The following is an 18,620-nucleotide window of genomic DNA, read 5'->3' as shown; positions in this document are numbered from 1 at the left end:
AATGCACACACACACTCTCCGCAGTGCTCCCACTGGCCTCCTCCATTTGCCTGCTCTCAGGCTGAAATATACAGCCGAAGGGCTCTACTTTAGGGAGGCCAGTTGACCAGCATTTGGAACGCATTCAATTCAATTATTCAGAGGTCTCTGCAATACAGAGACTTAATCACACAAACTGTGAAGGTGCTTACAAAAGGCACTCTTAAATCCTGAATATCCTTAATTGCATTCGATGAGACAATGAACAGCTTAGCTCAGCTTTTAAAGTAGTCCGTCAGGCCTCTCCCTTCTGTCTGTGGCCCAACAACATTCCCGAACCCAAACCCTACAATAGTGTTTCTCAACGGGGCCGCTACAGCTTATCCCAAACTCCTCACCAGAATTTACAGCACTTCTTTATTGCCCTTTATTCCTATCCATACCCCTACACACTTCCATTGCCCCACCACTTGCTCTGCCTTCCCTCACCTTTCCATTGCCCCACTCTCTTCACCCGAATCCAGAGCACTTCCCTTCCAACACACTTCCATTGCCCCAGCACTTGCCCTCTGCCTTCCATCACCCCAGTCTCCTCACCTGGATCGAGAGCGCTTCTTGCCCAGGGCGGCGCTGCTCCCCAGGCGATAGGTGGCGCTAGCGTGTCGCTCACGTTCTCGTTCCTCTCTCCGCCAGTCAGGTGACCGCGCCCTCCTGTCCCGTCTGCTGGGAGACCTGGACTGAGACCTGGGGGAGAGAAGAACGGGGAGGTTATAGCATAGGTGGGTGGGTGGGGAGGTTATAGCATAGGTAGCTGGGTGGGTGGGGAGGTTATAGCATAGGTAGCTGGGTGGGTGGGGAGGTTATAGCATAGGTGGGGTGGGTGGGGAGGTTATAGTATAGATAGCTGGGTGGGGAGGTTATAGCATAGGTAGCTGGGTGGGGAGGTTATAGCATAGGTGGGTGGGTGGGGGTGTGGGGAGGTTATAGCATGGGTGGGTGGGTGGGGAGGTTATAGCATGGGTGGGTGGGTGGGGGTGTGGGAAGGTTATAGTATAGGTGGGTGGGTGGGTGGGGAGGTTATAGTATAGGTGGGTGGGTGGGGAGGTTATAGCATTGGTGGGTGGGTGGGTGGAGAGGTTATAGCATAGGTGAGTGGGTGGGGAGCTTATAGCATAGGTAGCTGGGTGGGTGGGGGTGTGGGGAGGTTATAGCATAGGTAGCTGGGTGGGTGGGAAGGTTATAGCATAGGTGGGGTGGGTGGGGAGGTTATAGCATAGGTGGGTGGGTGGGAAGGTTATAGCATAGGTGGGTGGGTGGGAAGGTTATAGTATAGGTGGGTGGGTGGGAAGGTTATAGTATAGGTGGATGGGTGGGAAGGTTATAGTATAGGTGGATGGGTGGGAAGGTTATAGTATAGGTGGATGGGTGGGAAGGTTATAGCATAGGTGGGTGGGTGGGAAGGTTATAGCATAGGTGGGTGGGTGGGGAGGTTATAGCATAGGTGGGTGGGTGGGAAGGTTATAGCATAGGTAGCTGGGTGGGTGGGGAGGTTATAGCATAGGTGGGGTGGTGGGTGGGGAGGTTATAGCATAGGTGGGTGGGTGGGAAGGTTATAGTATAGGTGAGGTGGGTGTTGAGGTTATAGTATAGGTAGGTGGGTGGGAAGGTTATAGCATAGGTGGGTGGGTGGGAAGGTTATAGCATAGGTGGGTGGGTGGGAAGGTTATAGCATAGGTAGCTGGGTGGGTGGGGAGGTTATAGCATAGGTGGGTGGGTGGGAAGGTTATAGCATAGGTGGGTGGGTGGGAAGGTTATAGCATAGGTGGGTGGGTGGGGAGGTTATAGCATAGGTAGGTGGGTGTTGAGGTTATAGTATAGGTAGGTGGGTGGGTGCAACGGAATATACTCTATTATTTCATTCCTCAGCGGGTTCTCAAGGAAGCTGGCAATGGTGTATTCCTTTGCAGAAAAGCCTCACTCTGGAGTGTGGTTCTTATACTTTATTCTAGGTTATGCAACAGTTCTTCTGACCATGTTTACTTAGCCTTGCGATGCCATCCTCTGTACTCCACCCAAAGATTTTGGCAACGCACATCGTCTGGCAAAAGCCTCGAGCTCGGTTCTCTCAGTGTTTAGCGAATCAGCAAACAGTAGAGAGTGATGACGCGGAACTCACCCGCGAGCTCCGTTACTGATTGGTTAAGGTAACTAAATTCACACTTTTGTTTTGTTATTTGTTTGCTTTTGCGACGCTATATCGTAACAGGCACGCTAATAAAGCACAATCTGGGTTTTAATTTGAGTTTGGAACTCCCAATTAATTTAAATGATAGAGTAAGATCAGACCATCTACCACCCTCCACGGAGACTGATTCCTCATGGCTTTTGCCAGACTGATTGACGGAGTCAACAGTTGGCTTTTCGCCCAGGCTAATGCTTACTAGCCATGACAAAACCCCTTATTGAAAAAGTCAGAGAATGCGCACACACCAGTAGCACAGGTGCTGGAGTCTGGACCAAACAGCAGATAACTGTAAAGAAATGTTTGAGCTCTGAAACAAACATTGTTCAATGCTCCCAAACAAAGTTTAATGGCTTAACTTAGGAAGAATTGAACAATGTTGTGTACCTTAATCATTTTCTTTCAAAACACCTTATTCAATTATATGGACAAGGAGAACTTTTTTACAAAGTTACAGTTATCTGTACTAGTGTGTGTTAGTCACGCCAACTACAGATAGGAGGCCTGAATGATATAAGATGAATAACCAACAGGGTGGAGAGATAGTTATACAAAAAGAGTGACAACGAATAAAAAACATTATAAAATATGCAGAGGAAAAGTTGGAAGCCCTGAGGCAGAGCCTGAGACTCCTGACTGAAGTGAGGGCCGAGGGCTCGGAGATGTTTGGTATGCGTCACTCCTGCAGGCAAGAGGGAGCGAGGGAGAGAGAGAGAGAGAGAGAGAGAGAGAGAGAGAGAGAGAGAGAGAGAGAGAGAGAGAGAGAGAGAGAGAGATAGAGAGAGAGGAGGGAAAAAGGGACCACTGAAGGCCCATCTCAATTTAACTCTGACACACCTTGCTCCAATCCCCCATTTACGCAACACCAGCTTGCAGATACAATAATGTTTAAACACAAGCCAGTTTGAAGTTAAAGTGCCATCTTTGAATTCTGTACACACTAGGGCAAACACTTTGGCAAACACACTATTCGAAAATCAAGGGCCACTATTCAAATATTATTCTCCCTGGCTGTAAACCGTGTGTGGTACTTTCTGACACGCCTTTAGTGTTGAAAATGAAAGACGATCCATTCGTATTTGCTGAAGCAAATGTAGAAATTAAATGAAACATTGCAGTAATCTTCATTGTCACTTGACACAGTGACGCTGCATTCAGGTTCTTGAGGTTTGAGGTTTTTGCAGGTGACCTTTGCATCATGACTTGAAGTCAAAACTCACTTAACTCCCCTACTAGTGCCTTAGGCATAAAATGGGTTAAAAATATATATCTCGAGGATGTTCTGAGCAAATTTACTCATCATCTCTGTAGATGAAAACACACCATGGATGCCACTCTCCCTGTGGTGACGCATTTGCCAGATACAGCAATGGAGGGTTGTGTGTGTGTGTGTGTATGTGTGTGTGTGTGTGTGTGTGTGTGTGTGTGTGTGTGTGTGTGTGTGTGTGTGTGTGTGTGTGTGTGTGTGTGTGTGTGTGTGTGTGTGTGTGTGTGTGTGTGTGTGTGTGTGTGTGTGTGTAAGCCTGTGGTAGGGAAACGGAAAAGCAGACAGAGCGAGACTGGGTAGGTGGCTGGGCTTTCAATCTAAAGTCTCTAATTCCGACTAGAAGTGATTTCAAATCCCGGGGTTGAAATGATTGAATCTACAGTACTATACAGCAATTATATTAGGGGGGCAGGATGATATGACTACAGTTACTGCAAGTTCAGCAACCGGTGATTAATTGAACACGATTTCTCTGAGCTTGTACTAATGCATGGTGGGATTTGTGCTAGTGTGAGTGTGTGCGAGAGAGAGAGAGAGAGAGAGAGAGAGAGAGAGAGAGAGAGAGAGAGAGAGAGAGAGAGAGAGAGAGAGAGAGAGAGAGAGAGAGAGAGAGAGAGAGAGAGAGAGAGTAGAAGAAGAAGACCAAGGAAGAGGAAGAGAGTGGCGATGGGAGAGAGGGGAGGAGAGGGAGAGAGTTTAAATGAGAAGGGGAGAGAAAGAAAAAAATAAGTGAAATGAGGGGATGAGATGCATTTACAGCAAGACTTCGGTGAGGGAATCTGCTCAGAGACCACAACAGATTGGGCCAGCTGCCATGGATGATAAAACAGATCTGCAGTGTTGGATTCCACAGCACAAATCATTTAAGAGGAGATTTGGAAACGGGCTTCAAAATCATTTGGAAAGAAATGGCCTTCAAAATAATTTGGAAAGGAATGGCCTTCAAAATCAATTGGACAGAAATGGGCTTCAAAATCATTTGGAAAGAAATGGCCTTCAAAACCATTTGGAAAGAAATGGCCTTCAAAATCCTGTTGAGATGAAAGGATTCAGTGCTGATTGGGAAGATGGCTTATTAACCCTTTTGACGCCTAGGTCACCTGCAAAAAAGGTTGCTGAATGCCTGAGCCCTTTTTAGGAAAAGCTGCCCTCAGGCTATAAAACCCTAAATATCTCAGCTTCTGAAGAACATAAAAATGTGCACTAAGTTGCATTTTAACGCTAAGACCCTCATCTTTCATTAGAATGTGTTCATTCATCTCAAACAAACTGAGATTTTTAATAAAGTTGTCTCAAATCTCATGAGCCTGAATGTTGCGTAATGCAGCTCCAGGCGCCAGGGCCAATGTTGCGCAACGCAACTTCAGGCATCAATGGGTTAAAGCCTTAGCAGCAGATGCTGCTAAATAAGTTTTGTGGAAATGTTTGCCTGTATGGTGGCTGTGTAAGGATACAGCATACAAACTTGCACATACACATACACACAGACTGTATACATTGGTATATCCTCTGCAGTGTCTGTGCTGCAAATGGGAGTTCACACACACACACACACACACACACACACACACACACACACACACACACACACACACACACACACACACACACACACACACACACACACACACACACACACACACACACACACACACACACACACACACACACCTATACAAAGGTCCACATACAAACAGCAGGTACAGTACTCACCTGGGGTGTCTGTAGGCGCTGGGCAGGCTGTGTTTGGATTTAGATTTGGATTTGGAGCGCGACCTCGACCTGGATCTCGACCTCCTCTTGTGCTTCTTCTTCTTCTTCTCTTTCTCCTTTTCTCCTCTCTCTTTCCCTCGTTCCCTGTCCCGGTCCCGGTCCCGGTCTCGCTCCCTCTCCGAGCCCCGCGAGGCAGAAGCGGAGGAGGAGGTGATGAGGGCAGAGGCAGAGGAAGAGGAGGAGGAGAAGGCCTGTGCTGACATCTCATTGGCTCTTGGTAGTGGCATGGGCTCACCCGATTGGTAGTCGGGGGGCAGAATTGGCACCCTTGACATCAGGGGGAGCGGGGCAGGGGCAGCCATGAGGGGCATGACCTCAGGCTGAGAGAGAGAGAGAGAGAGAGAGGGAGAGAGAGGGAGAGAGAGAGAAATAGAGAGAAAGAGAGGGAGAGAGAGAGAGAGAGAGAAAGAGAGAAAGAAAGAAAGAGAGAGAGAGAAAAGCAGAAAGAGAAAAGGAGAAAGAGAAAAAGGACAATTGGTTGAGCATAATTACAGTTTGTGGACAATGGAGCCCACTGAGACATATTGAACCGCACCTATCGACCAGTTTCCACAAACTGACTTTTTTCCCTCCGACAACATCAGCAAGAGGGGAAAAACACACATCCGATCTGCATAATCCTATCGCACATTTGTGCACTGGTCAGCTCATTAGTGTAGCTAGCAACTGCCTTTAAGTTGAGACAAAGCCAAACACCAATACATCCTGCAGTCTACCAGCTGGGACCTTGTCTGCCTCTGTGTGTGTGTGTGTGTGTGTGTGTGTGTGTGTGTGTGTGTGTGTGTGTGTGTGTGTGTGCGTGCGTGCGTGCGTGCGTGCGTGCGTGCGTGCGTGCGTGCGCACCTGCCCAACTCATTAGGGAGTAACTGCTTTTAAGTTGAGGCACAGTGGATCACCAATACATCCTGCATTCCTCCAGCTGGGACCATGTCTGCCTATGTGCGTGCCTGTGAGCGTGCGTGCGTGCGTGTGTGCATGCCTGTGTGCGTGCCTGTGAGCGTGCGTGCGTGCGTGCGTGTGTGCATGCCTGTGTGTGAGTGTGCATGCCTGCTTGTTGACCAGAGGTAATTCTGCATTCCAGTATTTTCCAGATGGCACATCCGCCATTTTAGGCACGTACTGTATGTTATGAGAAAAATGCACAGTCTGAACAGACCCATGTGTGTGTGTGTGTGTGTGTGTGTGTGTATCTGTTTATGCCTCCACAGGCCAGAGGTCACTCAACACAAAAACACACGCACACACACACACACAAAACAACCCTCTTGCTCCTCTGCTGTCTAATTGGAGGGTATTGCTTTCCGTGCTACACAATGCACTGCTGCCCAGTGCTGGTAATTGGCCGGCCTCGTCTGCTGTTAATTGCTTCAATATGTGGCATCTGGTTCAATTAGTGGCGCTCCAGCACAGGAGTCACATCAGGTCCTGCCATCCCCATTGTCCTGCCATCAAGAGGTGCAGCTTTTCATGGCTGTACCTGCCATGCTGCTGGTTCAACTGTGGGCTTATTTTGGTAACATAGTGGGGGCAGAAATGATGATCATTATGGCTAATAGCAGACAAAAAATGACCAGGGAGAGAGGAAAGGACAAAAAGCCTGGAAAACACAATTGGTTGAAAATATAGTGTGTGCGCGCTGCATGCTTGCGTGCATGTGTGTGTGTTTTGGGATTGAGAGACAAAAGGATGCTGGTGGAGGAATAAGTGTTGAGTTTTTGTGGCATTATCTGCTGTTGCACATGGAGACGAGGTCAGATATATCCCATGAGGCACCAGGAGAACCAGGACACAGCTCTATAGAGGTGGCCCAATTAGAGAGGAGGAGGAGAGGTAGAGAGAGAGAGAGAGAAGGGCGAGAAGAATAGACAGAGAGAGAAGGCAGAGGAGACAGAAAATGAGAGAGGGAGGAGAGATAAAGAGAGGGAGATATGTGGAGGGAGAAGGGGAGAGGGAGAGAAGGATGGAAGAGGGAGGGAGCGTGAGAGAGACAGAAATGAACATCCATCTCACGCCTCTTGCCTCGCCATGAAAGAAACTGAGGCACCTTCCAAAGGCTGTGCTGCTTACTGTGCTAGATACCAAAGTGGTGAGCCCAGGGCAAGATTGAGGACAAAATAATGAACGAGCGACACAAAAGGCAAGAATGGAAAAGGAAGGAAAAATGGATTACAAGCATGGATGACTAAAAAGTCCAAAAGCTTCTTTGTTTTTTTGTCCCTTTTGTAAACACTTCAGTAGATATAGCTGTGCATGCAACTGTTTACGTGTTTACACAAGTGAGCTACTGTAGCTGTATAGAAAACGCATGTACGCACGCACACATTCACACACACAAGTTGTAAGTTGTAAGTCAGTAAACTACCGCGTGTGTGGAGGATGCGGAGGCCACAGGGCAAGTAGCGGATCTTCTGATTTAATTGTAAGATGTTGATGCAGTTCAATCCGTGTTAAGCTTGTGGTGGGATCTGGGGTTTTAGCTGAGGATTATGTAATGCAGAAGAGAGGCACTCGCAGTCGGATACCCAACATGCATGCGGGTCATTCCATGTCAATTCACACGCCTTCCCCACATGACCCTCTCCGATTTACCCGATATCTCACATACAGGTACCTTTTGATGTCAATTGAAAGAATACCAAGTATTAGCACCCTACGTCTAACGGTTGCAGAGATGAAGCCCTCCAAAGTTGGGGTGCCATGCCCTTTCAAGCCTGTGAATTGCATACAAAATTTACAAGCAGATTTTGACACCTCTGGTTTTAGTTTGAAGGAAGATACAGGCCTAAAAATCACCATGACCCCTCAATATGACCCTGTCTACCAGATGATGTACTTACGAATAACATGCCTTGATTATTTTTGGCTATATTAAGCCTTAAAAACTGAATTTGTGAAAAGCGTGATGAAGAGTCTTGCCATTTTGGGGTTCCATGTCTTGGAAACTATGTATGCTTTGGGAGTTATAATTGATCTTCCATCATATTTGGGAACTGTACAGTGTATTCCAAAAAAAGTAGGGCACTCTGCCTTTTAATGATGGAATAGGAGGGACTCAAAAACAGCTTTTGGACTAAATGTCCTTACGGTACCCTCTACTTCAGGCCTCAAATTAACCATGTGGGCACTTGATGAGTGGAACGCCCTTTGAACCCCATGTACAGTAGCACTATATCAAACATTCAAGCTTGGAAAAACTTTGTTTTTCAAAGTTCTTCATATTAATCTTGGCCTTCAAAGTATATGTTTGTGTCTATGTCTTATCACAGTGTCCGTTTTGTCTGCTGCCATCTGCTGGTCAAAAAAAACGCAACAACAGTGTAATGTAAGAAAACAAAAGGGGCTGGAACATTTTGCCCATAATTTACCAATAAAGTAGCCTAGAAATCTAGACGCCCCTAGGGGTTGAGCTCGCTAGGCTACCAATAAAGCACTTTAATTCTACAGTATATTGCTATATATTAATTATGATTTTAACGAGCATTATGCAGAATGCTCAATTATGATTACATTTCTGCCAGGACACCCCCACCCCCATGTCTGGTAGAAATGTAGTGCAGGGTGAGGCCATCTTGGGACTGGCATCATGATTGAGCATTAAGCACTTAGGAAATTATTTAAACTATTACTATTCATCATGCTTGTTAAAATCAGAATTGGTACATAGCAATATACTGTATAATAATTACAGTGCTTTATTGGTAAAATACGGGCAAGATTTTCCAGCCCCTTTTGTTTTCTTACATTACACTGTTGTTACTTTTTTAGACCAGCAGATGGCAGCAGACAAAACAGACACTGTGATAAGATATAGAGAAAAACATATACTTTGAAGGCCAAGATTAATATGTTTTACAAGATTAACAAAGTTTTTCCAAGCTTGAATGTTTGATACAGTGCTACTGTACATGGGGTTAAAAGGGCGTTCCACTCATCAAGTGCCCACATGGTTAATTTGAGGCCTGAAGTAGAGGGTACCGTAAGGTCATTTTGTCCCAAAGCTGTTTTTGAGTCCCTCCTATTTTATCTTTTAAAGTCTGAGCGCCCTACATTTTTCGGAAATACACTGTACAGCTCCCAAATATGATGGAAAATCAATTATAACTCCCAAAGCATACATAGTTTCCAAGATATGGAGCCCCAAAATGGCAAGACTCTTCAACACGCGTTTCACAAATTCAGTTTTAAGGCTTAATATAGCCAAAAATAATCAAGGCATGCCATTTGTAAGTACATCATCTGGTAGACAGGGTCATATTGAGGGGCCATGGTGATTTTTAGGCCTGTATCTTCCTTTAAACTAAAACCAGAGGTGTCTAAATCTGCTTGTAAATTTTGTATGCAATTCACAGGCTTGAAAAGTGGGCATGGCACCCCAACTTTGGAGGGCTTGATCTCCGCAACCGTTGGACGTAGGATGCTAATACTTGGTATTCTTTCAATTGACATCAAAAGGTACCTGTATGTGAGATATCGGGTAAATCGGAGAGGGTCACCTGGGGAGATTCTAGGGAATCATGTGAATTGACATGGAATGACCCATGCGTGAACGCACGCACGTGCAAACACACACACGCGCACCCGAGAAACCACTTAACCTTTTCAGCCTTAGAAAAGAAATTCCCTGTCCATCTCATTTAGGGATCTAAATGTTATCTAGACAACATAATCAATTAGCCAGAATACCCACTGGGAAGACAGCCCTTTAGCACCTAGAAGCATCACAGATGGTCAATGCACTTTAAGCATAGAATGTAAAGTGGGTTTTAACATCTGGCAAATGAAACACTTTACTTGACGTCGGTGTCATATGCATGTCATTACAGTTTCATAATAGTGTCATGACACAGTCATAGATAAGTCATTAATATGTCCATGTCAAACATTTTATGACTATTATGGCCTTAAGTGACATTACCAACTGTCACTTAAGGACAACAGTCATAAAATGTTTGACATGGACATAATGTTTATGACACGTGCATAACTGACATGACACTTATAACACTGTAATGACATGCATATGACACCGGCGTCAAGTAAAGTGTTACATGAAACACTATAAGAGGATAACAGTACAGCCTCGACTTAATTACAGTAGAAACTTTGGAGGTTTGGTCTTTTAGTAAGTGAAGAATTCTTGCACACCTCCTTGGTCAGGTGCGTAGGAGTGGAACCCCTAGGTCAACAATGTTAAAGCAAAGAAAGCTCCCGCACACTGTTCACATTTGCATGGTTTAATGCAACGTTTCGGTCTACTGACCTTCTTCAAGCAATTCGTTGCATTTAACCATGCAAATGGGAACTGTGCGGGAGCTTTCTTTGCTTTAACGAGGTTTGGACTTTTACCAATCAATGCAATCAGATGAGTGATGGATAAAAAGTTACAATTAAGACAGACTGGTTGGAGTGAAAGTGTCTGGTTTGCTCATCACTGCATGTCAATGAGGTGAGATGACTCATGTAGTGTGTCCATCTAATGGCGATGACAGACATACAGGTAGGGGCTCAGGATAGATTAACCTGTCCACACAGACGACGGATGGCAGTGTAAGGTTGCCCTGTTCAGAATGATGTCACCACCAGCCAGTCTCTTTGGAACAAATTAACTTGTCTGGGAAGATGAAGGGAGGGATAAGGGGACGGGCTGCAAAAGAGATGGACAAGGTGAGAGAGAGAGAGAGAGAGAGAGAGAGAGAGAGAGAGAGTGTATGTATGTGTGTGTGTGTGTGTGTGTGTGTGTGTGTGTGTGTGTGTGTGTGTGTGTGTGTGTGTGTGTGTGTGTGTGTGTGTGTGTGTGTGAGTGAGTGAGTGAGTGAGTGAGTGAGTGAGTGAGTGAGTGAGTGAGTGAGTGAGTGAGTGAGTGAGTGAGTGAGTGAGTGAGTGAGTGAGTGAGTGAGTGAGAGAGTAATACACTGTCCCGACACCCATAGATCATCAAAACTCTCAGCAACAAGCGCTTGAATGTAACTCAAATAAAATACAGACTCGTCTCACACACACACACACGCACGCACGTACGCACGCACGCACGCACGCACACACACACGCACACACACACACGCACACACGCACACACACACCCCAAAGGGGGGCTGAGCGCCTCCAGGAATAAAAGAAGAAAATAATTGATACATCTGGGGTGCTTTTCAATATGCGACCTTGCGTCCTACACTTTAGCTTGTGGCCTCGTACCAGGAAGTAATACGTCGTGATGACAACACTGACAACAGCATTATATTTCAATAACTCAATTGCAAAATCATTCTCTCATTTTCAAACAGGATGGTAAATGAAGAATAGTCCCCCAAAAATAGTTTTGGCTAGGATGACAGCGGGGAAACTGTTTTCTCCACGGAAGCGGGGATCAACAAAACGTGAGGCCACAAGCCCAAGTGGAGGACGCAAGTTCGCATATTGGAATGCACTCCAGGACTGTTCCTTTCAGCTGCCACCAGAGGGGTATGGCCAATGTGTGGCAACATCCCTCCCATCTCTGTAAAATGTCAAAGATCCATGCACAGCTTCTATGTGCTGGTAAACGCAAGAGCATGCAATACTTTAAAAGGTTAACAGTTTACCGCACACTTGTTTGACTTTGTGCTCTTTTATTCAGAGTGAAAAACGTGTTCTGCCTTTGTGCGTCATCAGGTTTAGCTCAAGCCTCAGGCTTTCGCTCACCCTCCTGCCTCTGTTAGCAACACTGGCAAAAAAGCTCCAGCTGAAAAGGAGGACGATCACAGCTCTTCGGGACACCACTTGAGTCCTTAAAAACTTCAGCACCCCCTCTGAGCTTCACTTCACACTTCGCTTCTCAAAATGAAAGGGCAAACAGGAATATGAGGAGGAAATGATGGAGGGGAAAAAAAGAGAAAAAATAAGGTAATGATTTTTGGAGACCGTGCAAGTTTTTGTCCCATCACCCTGAGCACCACCTCAGATCTTCACTCCATCAGAACAACAAAGAGGTGGAGAAGAAAGGAAGAGGGGAAAGGAAGGGATACTGCAAGTTTCTGACCTACCAGTCAGCAGAGGAACCAAAACATATGAGGAAGGGTGTGTGTGTGTTAAATGTATTCTGTATAGAAGGAGTGGGGGCTTGTGTCTGATGACTTCTCTGGACACTGTACATGCCTCTGCCCCACCACCGCATTGCCCTGGAGTTTCACTCCAGCAAGGGAACAAAATGGATATTGTGCCTGTGTGTGTGCGTGCGTGCCCCGCCTCGCCTCGCCTCGCCTTGCCTTCAGCACACTCACTCCTCAATGAGAGAACCAAAAAGAAGGATGGTGGTGATGGTTCCTGCTGCTCAATGTTAAAGAAAAAGAAAAGAATGCCGCACACTCTGCTCCATGTTTTAATGGTGAAGTGACGTTTTGGCCGTCTGGCCTTCTTCCTACTGCTGCTCAATGTCCAAGTTTCTAACCCACCACCCCTCCAGCAAAGGTGTCACTTCTCCTCTCCCCTTCCTCCATGCTCCACTCAAAACCACCACAACCGCAGCCCAGGGGCCTCCTGCCTTGCCTTGCCTTGCCTTGCCTTGCCTTGCCTTGCCTTGCCTTGCCTTGCCTTGCCTTCCCTTCCCTTCTCCATCTCTGCAGGACACTCCCTCCTCAAGGAGTAAGTGAGCTGACAGCACCAGTGTGGCTCTCCAGCAGGTGCCAGATGAGAATCCTGCCACACCTGACACTCTGCCACTGCGTCTTGGGGTGCTATGAGAGGGATCTGCCAGCTCGTATTTAACCTGGCCATGATGAGAACTGCCAGCCGGTATTTAACCTGGGCCATGCCGAGACCTGGCAGAGATCAAACGCCTGCAAGACGCGACGAGGGGGGCTTATTTCCACTTAAAAGGCTTCCCTGGCTGGTCATGGACACATTATCCCTCCCCTGAAGGACATGGACAATGGTGTGTGTGTGTGTGTGTGTGTGTGTGTGTGTGTGTGTGTGTGTGTGTGTGTGTGTGTGTGTGTTTGTGCGTGCGCGCGCGCATGCAATGCTGGCATTTTCACTCATGAATGAATGGGCTGTTATCTCTTTACACTCTTCATGCACACACCCACAGAGAATGAACGCTGAAGTCGGCATCAGTTCTGTCCCCTTCCACACCTTTTACATGCTGACATGTAAAATTTAATAGCCGAAAACAAGAATAAAGTGGAGAAACAAAGCAAAGATGAAGACACAAGGGCAAAACAATTGACAAGGGGAAATAGTAGGGCTGCAAGATATCAGAAGAAAATGTGATACTCCATAACATCGATACAGGATACGCATACCGCTACTCTTTATATCGCGATTTCGATACATTTTCGATGTTGGTGAGCCCTACTTCAAAGACGTATTCAGGTTCCGTTCCAAGCATGCTGTACCTGCATAGGAAAAGTGGGTTTACAGTCTGCTCACATTGTGTCAAAAAGAGCCCAGTAAATGTTGCCACTATTAAATCAATTGGCCATGGATGACAAGGTGGTGAAATGTCTCAGATTATTTAAAAAAAATAAAAATCTATTGGCCAATGGGCCACGTATAAGTACTGTATACGCTGCTGTAATGAAAGGGCCACAGCATGGTTTTATTTTGGGGAGAGGAATAAGGGTGCAGACAATAACTACTGCGGATCCACTGTAGTGGTTGGAAAGCCCCGGTCAAACAACTGGGGCCTATTCATTGTTTGCACAGAGTGTGCACCTTCTTTTGCTGGGTCATCCCTTCTCTCCCCATTTACTCTATTCTTCTTCTGCCTCAGAAGCCATAACGTTTGTTTTTACTTCAATGGCTCTTACTTTCTTTTGTTGACTTTCGCAGGATTGTTTCCACCTGAACCGCTCTCATATTCACTTGCATCTTTTCCCTTGAATATTTGTCCTCAAGCATTTTTGCCCACTATTTTTTTGCAAGCCTGAGCAGCATGTCAAACAGTGTTGTATGGTGTACAAAAGGCTACTGCTGCCTCGAGTTATCATCAACAACAAAAAGAGCTTTTCTCTGGTAATAAAAGGCTGCAAGTTTTTTCTCTCTTAATTATCATTCTTGAAAATGCACTGTCCTACAAACCACCCAAATCTATTTTTCTTCCCCCATGCACACTGATCTTGCTGGCTGAGAAAGTAAATGGATAATTACATGGATGGGTGGCTGGATAGCAGAAGAAGGAAGACTAAACCAAAATAGGAGTGCGATAGGAACAATGTTAAACTTGTATTTTTTTCCGCACACCTCAGCTGGCAGGTGCATCAGAGGTGGCCCATGGGTCACTCAGCACTCAGACAATTTGAAAAGACTCCTGCCGACTGACCATTTCGCTGTTTTCTTTAATGAACAACGTTAGGTCTGAGATAGGAAATACAACAAAAAAATGGCGGAATGCAGCGATCCAAAAAGTCTCCTTGCTGCCTAACACATTGACTACCAGGCGTTTTTTGAAATGTTAGCCCTAGACTCCCAGCCAGTTTCATCATTTTTTGTCATTTTTGAACAGCCACCGAATATTTTGTCTTAGACCAACAGATACATGTCAGGGCTTGTTCGAAAGCTATCTACAGTTTTTTACAGCATGCTTCTATCTTATTTCATTCCGAAGTTATGCAACTTTAAGTGGCAGCTACTTTAGCAAAATATGGCGCTTTCCCGCATTCGAACGGAGAAAAAGGCTTTTTTGTCACGGATGCTCTCTTTGACTCTCCGAGTTTAAATTGAGGATCTAAATATATTTTCACGCCCCAAAGAGAAGACCAGTCGCTTCCAAGTTCACTATTTTCATGAAAAAAATACCTGGATCACTTCTGTTTACAGCAAATATTATCACCTGAAGAGCTAATTACTAGTGTATCCTGATGGGCATGTCAGTCATTCAAGTATAGCAAAAAAGTAGATGCGCCGAAGTACACTCACCAACTTAAGTTTCTGTTGCTGTGTTGTGCAGTGGTTTTCATTCCAAACTTCCATTTCCATACCTAATTTGATGAGAGCAAACCTCCTAATCCTTCTGTAGGCCTGTGTTTACGATAAGCTAGAAAAGCCCTGACGAAGCTAGGTGTTTTGATTACCCAGGCGACTTGATGTGACGTGAACAGGAAGTGTGCATGATTTCATTTGCTGTAATAACCCTCAAAAATACTGCATTGTGATAAGTTGCACAGATGAAATATCCAAATAATGACTTTGTAGGAGTTTTGACTGTAGGTGTTTTCATGATCTATGTCAGTTCTGTTCATCACATAATTACGAAAATCACACAGAATGTGCATTAGAATGTGTAGATTCAGAATCCACTAAAAAAACTCAAAAACGGGTTTTCCCATTTTGGGAGCCAACGCATGGGAAGCAGAGTGAGAGAGAGAGAGAGAGAGAGAGAGAGAGAGAGAGAGAGAGAGAGAGAGAGAGAAAGGCAGGCAGGCGTGCTAATATCCGCTGTGGTTTGGTGGCAGTTGAGGCAAATGTGCATAATGAAGTGCATGAGATGTGAAGGGAGCTGAGCTGCCAGGAGGATTGTTAATGTTCCTGGACAGACAGGAGTGCTGGAGATCTTCCCACTGGTGCAGGAAGGGAGCTGCGCTCTGTGAGCATGATGCTGCTGCTGTACTCTATTGAATAGACAGGAGTGGTGGAGATCTTCCCACTGCTGGAGGAAGGGAGCTGCACACTGTAAGGAGGCTACTGTACTGAATGGAGAAGGGTTTATTAATGCATAACAGGAAATGTCTGATGCTATTTTCTCCTCATCCAGATTAAGAAATGGGAAGCATTTTTTTTCTTCAAAAAACTCTTTGACCTTTTGCTAGCTCCTAGTAGTAGGATGAGGGCAAAAGGTCTGCAGACATCTGCATGACATGAGCTCATTCTGGACTTAGACTTTCCCTGCCAAGCAGGGTCGATGCTTTATTTCCCCTCCTCACTGGGCATTCATATGGTTGTGACTTCCTGCATTCATTTCCAGTCACTGCATGTTTCTATGAATATTAATGGTGCAGAGGCAGAGTTGGCTGTAGAGGGCAAGGAGCAGCAGCTGAGTATGGGAAGAGAGAGGAAGTAGGGAGTGAGTGAGTGGCAGAGAGAGAGAGAGAGAGAGAGAGAGAGAGAGAGAGAGAGAGAGAGAGAGAGAGAAAAGAGAGAGAGAAAAGAGAGAGAGAGAGAGAGAGAGAGAGAGAGAGAGAGAGAGAGAGAGAGAGAGAGAGAGAGAGAGAGAGAGAGAAGAGAGAGAGAGAGAGGGAGAGAGACAGAGAGAGAGACAGAGAGAGAGACAGAGACAGAGACAGAGACTCAGTGTCTTCCAATTTTCTTTTTTCCGTGTTTAACTCCTGTCATTTCGTACACACACATAGTAACAGTGCACTCACACGTGCTTATACTTGTCCTGTTGACTTCAGATGTTTTCCTTACTGTTATGATATTGATGAGAAAAATGAGAGTTTACTCCTGAGAATGGTTAAAGTAATTAGGCAACACAAAACAAGATGCTCGTTTTCAAAAAAGTTGATGTTGTACACACTGAAGTTGTGCTGATGATCTGTCAGTCATATCAGTTTTGCAACACAACAGATGTGCAGCCCATGGGAATTTCCAGAAGGACATAATGTTTTACTGGTAGAGAACAGGCGTGTGTGTGCATGCGTGCGTGCGTGCGTGCAGCATGTATACGCATTCTCAAAATCAAACACAGAACTGCAAAAGCAGTCTTACCGACCAACACCAACAGAAATGAAAACTCAGACACAGACAGGAACAGACAGAAACACACACAGATTCACTTTCACACAGTCCGGGACAATTTCAGGTGTCTCCAAAATGCACAACACAAACAGACACCCAGTGCCTGAGGTGTCTCTTCCACACAGGCATGCAAGACTCACCTCTGGGGCAGCGGCTGGTGTCTCTTGTGCGTGTCTGGTGTCTGCGTCGGGGCTGCGTAGCGTCTGCAGGAAGAGGGCGGCCTTCCTCTTCCTCTCAGCCTGCAGCTGCTTCTCCTTGGACTCCTTGGAGGCCTGGGCCAGCTTCTCACGAGCCGCCGCAGCCAGACGCGCCTCCAGCTTCTGCTTGGCTGCACAACACACGAGCAGACAAACACACACACAGAGAAAGAGAGGGGAGTGATTGGAAACACAGAAGTTCGGTTTGATATGCACACCAGCTAAGGGAGAACAACCCAATTCAATTGTGCACACACGCACGCACGGCTAGTCTTCATCTGATGTAGAGACATCAACAAACAAAGTCACAAAACCCCATTTCTAGTTTGCACGCCCAACATGATTACACACATGCACATAAAGACAGTAGGGAACGGGAAAAACACTTTGGAGTTTCCTGTACACATGAACAAAGCCACAAGACCCCATTTCACTTGTGTATACTATACGCACAAACAAAATATCTGGCAAATTGACGGTTGCGAAATAAGAAAGTGTACACCAGGAGACGCATGAAGAAATTATATCTCCATCATCTTTACCACATATAGGTCACTCACAGACACATAAACATACACAACCACATGGGAAACCATGTCATTCACAGCAACAACGCATCTGATATGGCTCCATTCTTCATAGATTTTCTTTGCAGAGTTTCCTTCCAAATTCCTGACACAAATTACTCGTGTTGATGTAACAGTATGCAAGTGTACCAGAATCTGGGTTGAATACCTCCCTTGCAAACACTGAAATGTCATCGCTAAGAAGACATCCAGCTACTTACAACATTCTTTTTCTGCTGGCTTCAGTACTTCATTATAATAATTTGGAAGGGCGAAATGGTAGGTCACAATGACAAGTCATGAAGTCAAAGCAGGTTCACTCTGTACATTCTTGGTCTCCAAACAAAGGCCCACCATGAGGTCACATTAAATGGTGATTTTCGATCACTTAAACTTCAGTGGGTCATAGCTGTCCAAAGTATTTCCAGAGAGTAAGATCATTAATTGCACCAATCCACCATTTCAGAGCTGCAAAGAGAAGTGTATATAAATGGATGACAAAAGGGACCTCATTAAAAACATGTGCACTTCTACGCGAGCCAAGTCAAGTGTTCTTGTGGTGGGATGTAGACACTATGGGGGTTAGTGTGATGGAAGGGCAGCGCTATGTTCAAGAGAGAACCCAAATCCCAAGGAAAACGGCTGGCAATGAAAAGTGGTGGCCATCGTGATGTTGAGAAGCCTGTTCATTTATTTGATATGTAGGGAACAATTGAACACTTTCCCTCAAGCTACAAATCCCTGAAAATAGTGTTTCTCCCAGAATGTTTGTTAGTCAAGGTGGTGGGGCGTTAAAAGTATTTTTTTTTTCTGGCTAAGCAACTTTAAAATTACATTCACAACATGAAATATGATACATAATATATCTTTTCAGGGGACCTAGTCAA

At 45.5% G+C, this 18,620-nt stretch overlaps 1 protein-coding gene across 1 annotated transcript in view; it reads right to left on the bottom strand.

The window, feature by feature from the left end:
* sfswap (splicing factor SWAP) overlaps nt 1–18,620 on the bottom strand; it is a 75,827-nt gene that overhangs the window by 7,879 nt on the left and 49,328 nt on the right. The window contains exons 13-15 of the mRNA XM_063210210.1: nt 17,111–17,298; nt 5,202–5,581; nt 577–723 (exon numbers count right to left, since the gene is read on the bottom strand). Of these exons, the coding sequence (XP_063066280.1) occupies nt 577–723; nt 5,202–5,581; nt 17,111–17,298 (715 nt within the window). The remainder of the gene's footprint in view (nt 1–576; nt 724–5,201; nt 5,582–17,110; nt 17,299–18,620) is intronic.

The sequence above is a fragment of the Engraulis encrasicolus genome, chromosome 11 (assembly GCF_034702125.1).
Source record: "Engraulis encrasicolus isolate BLACKSEA-1 chromosome 11, IST_EnEncr_1.0, whole genome shotgun sequence".
Lineage (NCBI taxonomy): Eukaryota > Metazoa > Chordata > Actinopteri > Clupeiformes > Engraulidae > Engraulis > Engraulis encrasicolus.
Note: the sequence above shows the minus strand (reverse complement) of the source record. Positions and strands in the feature narration are given on the sequence as shown.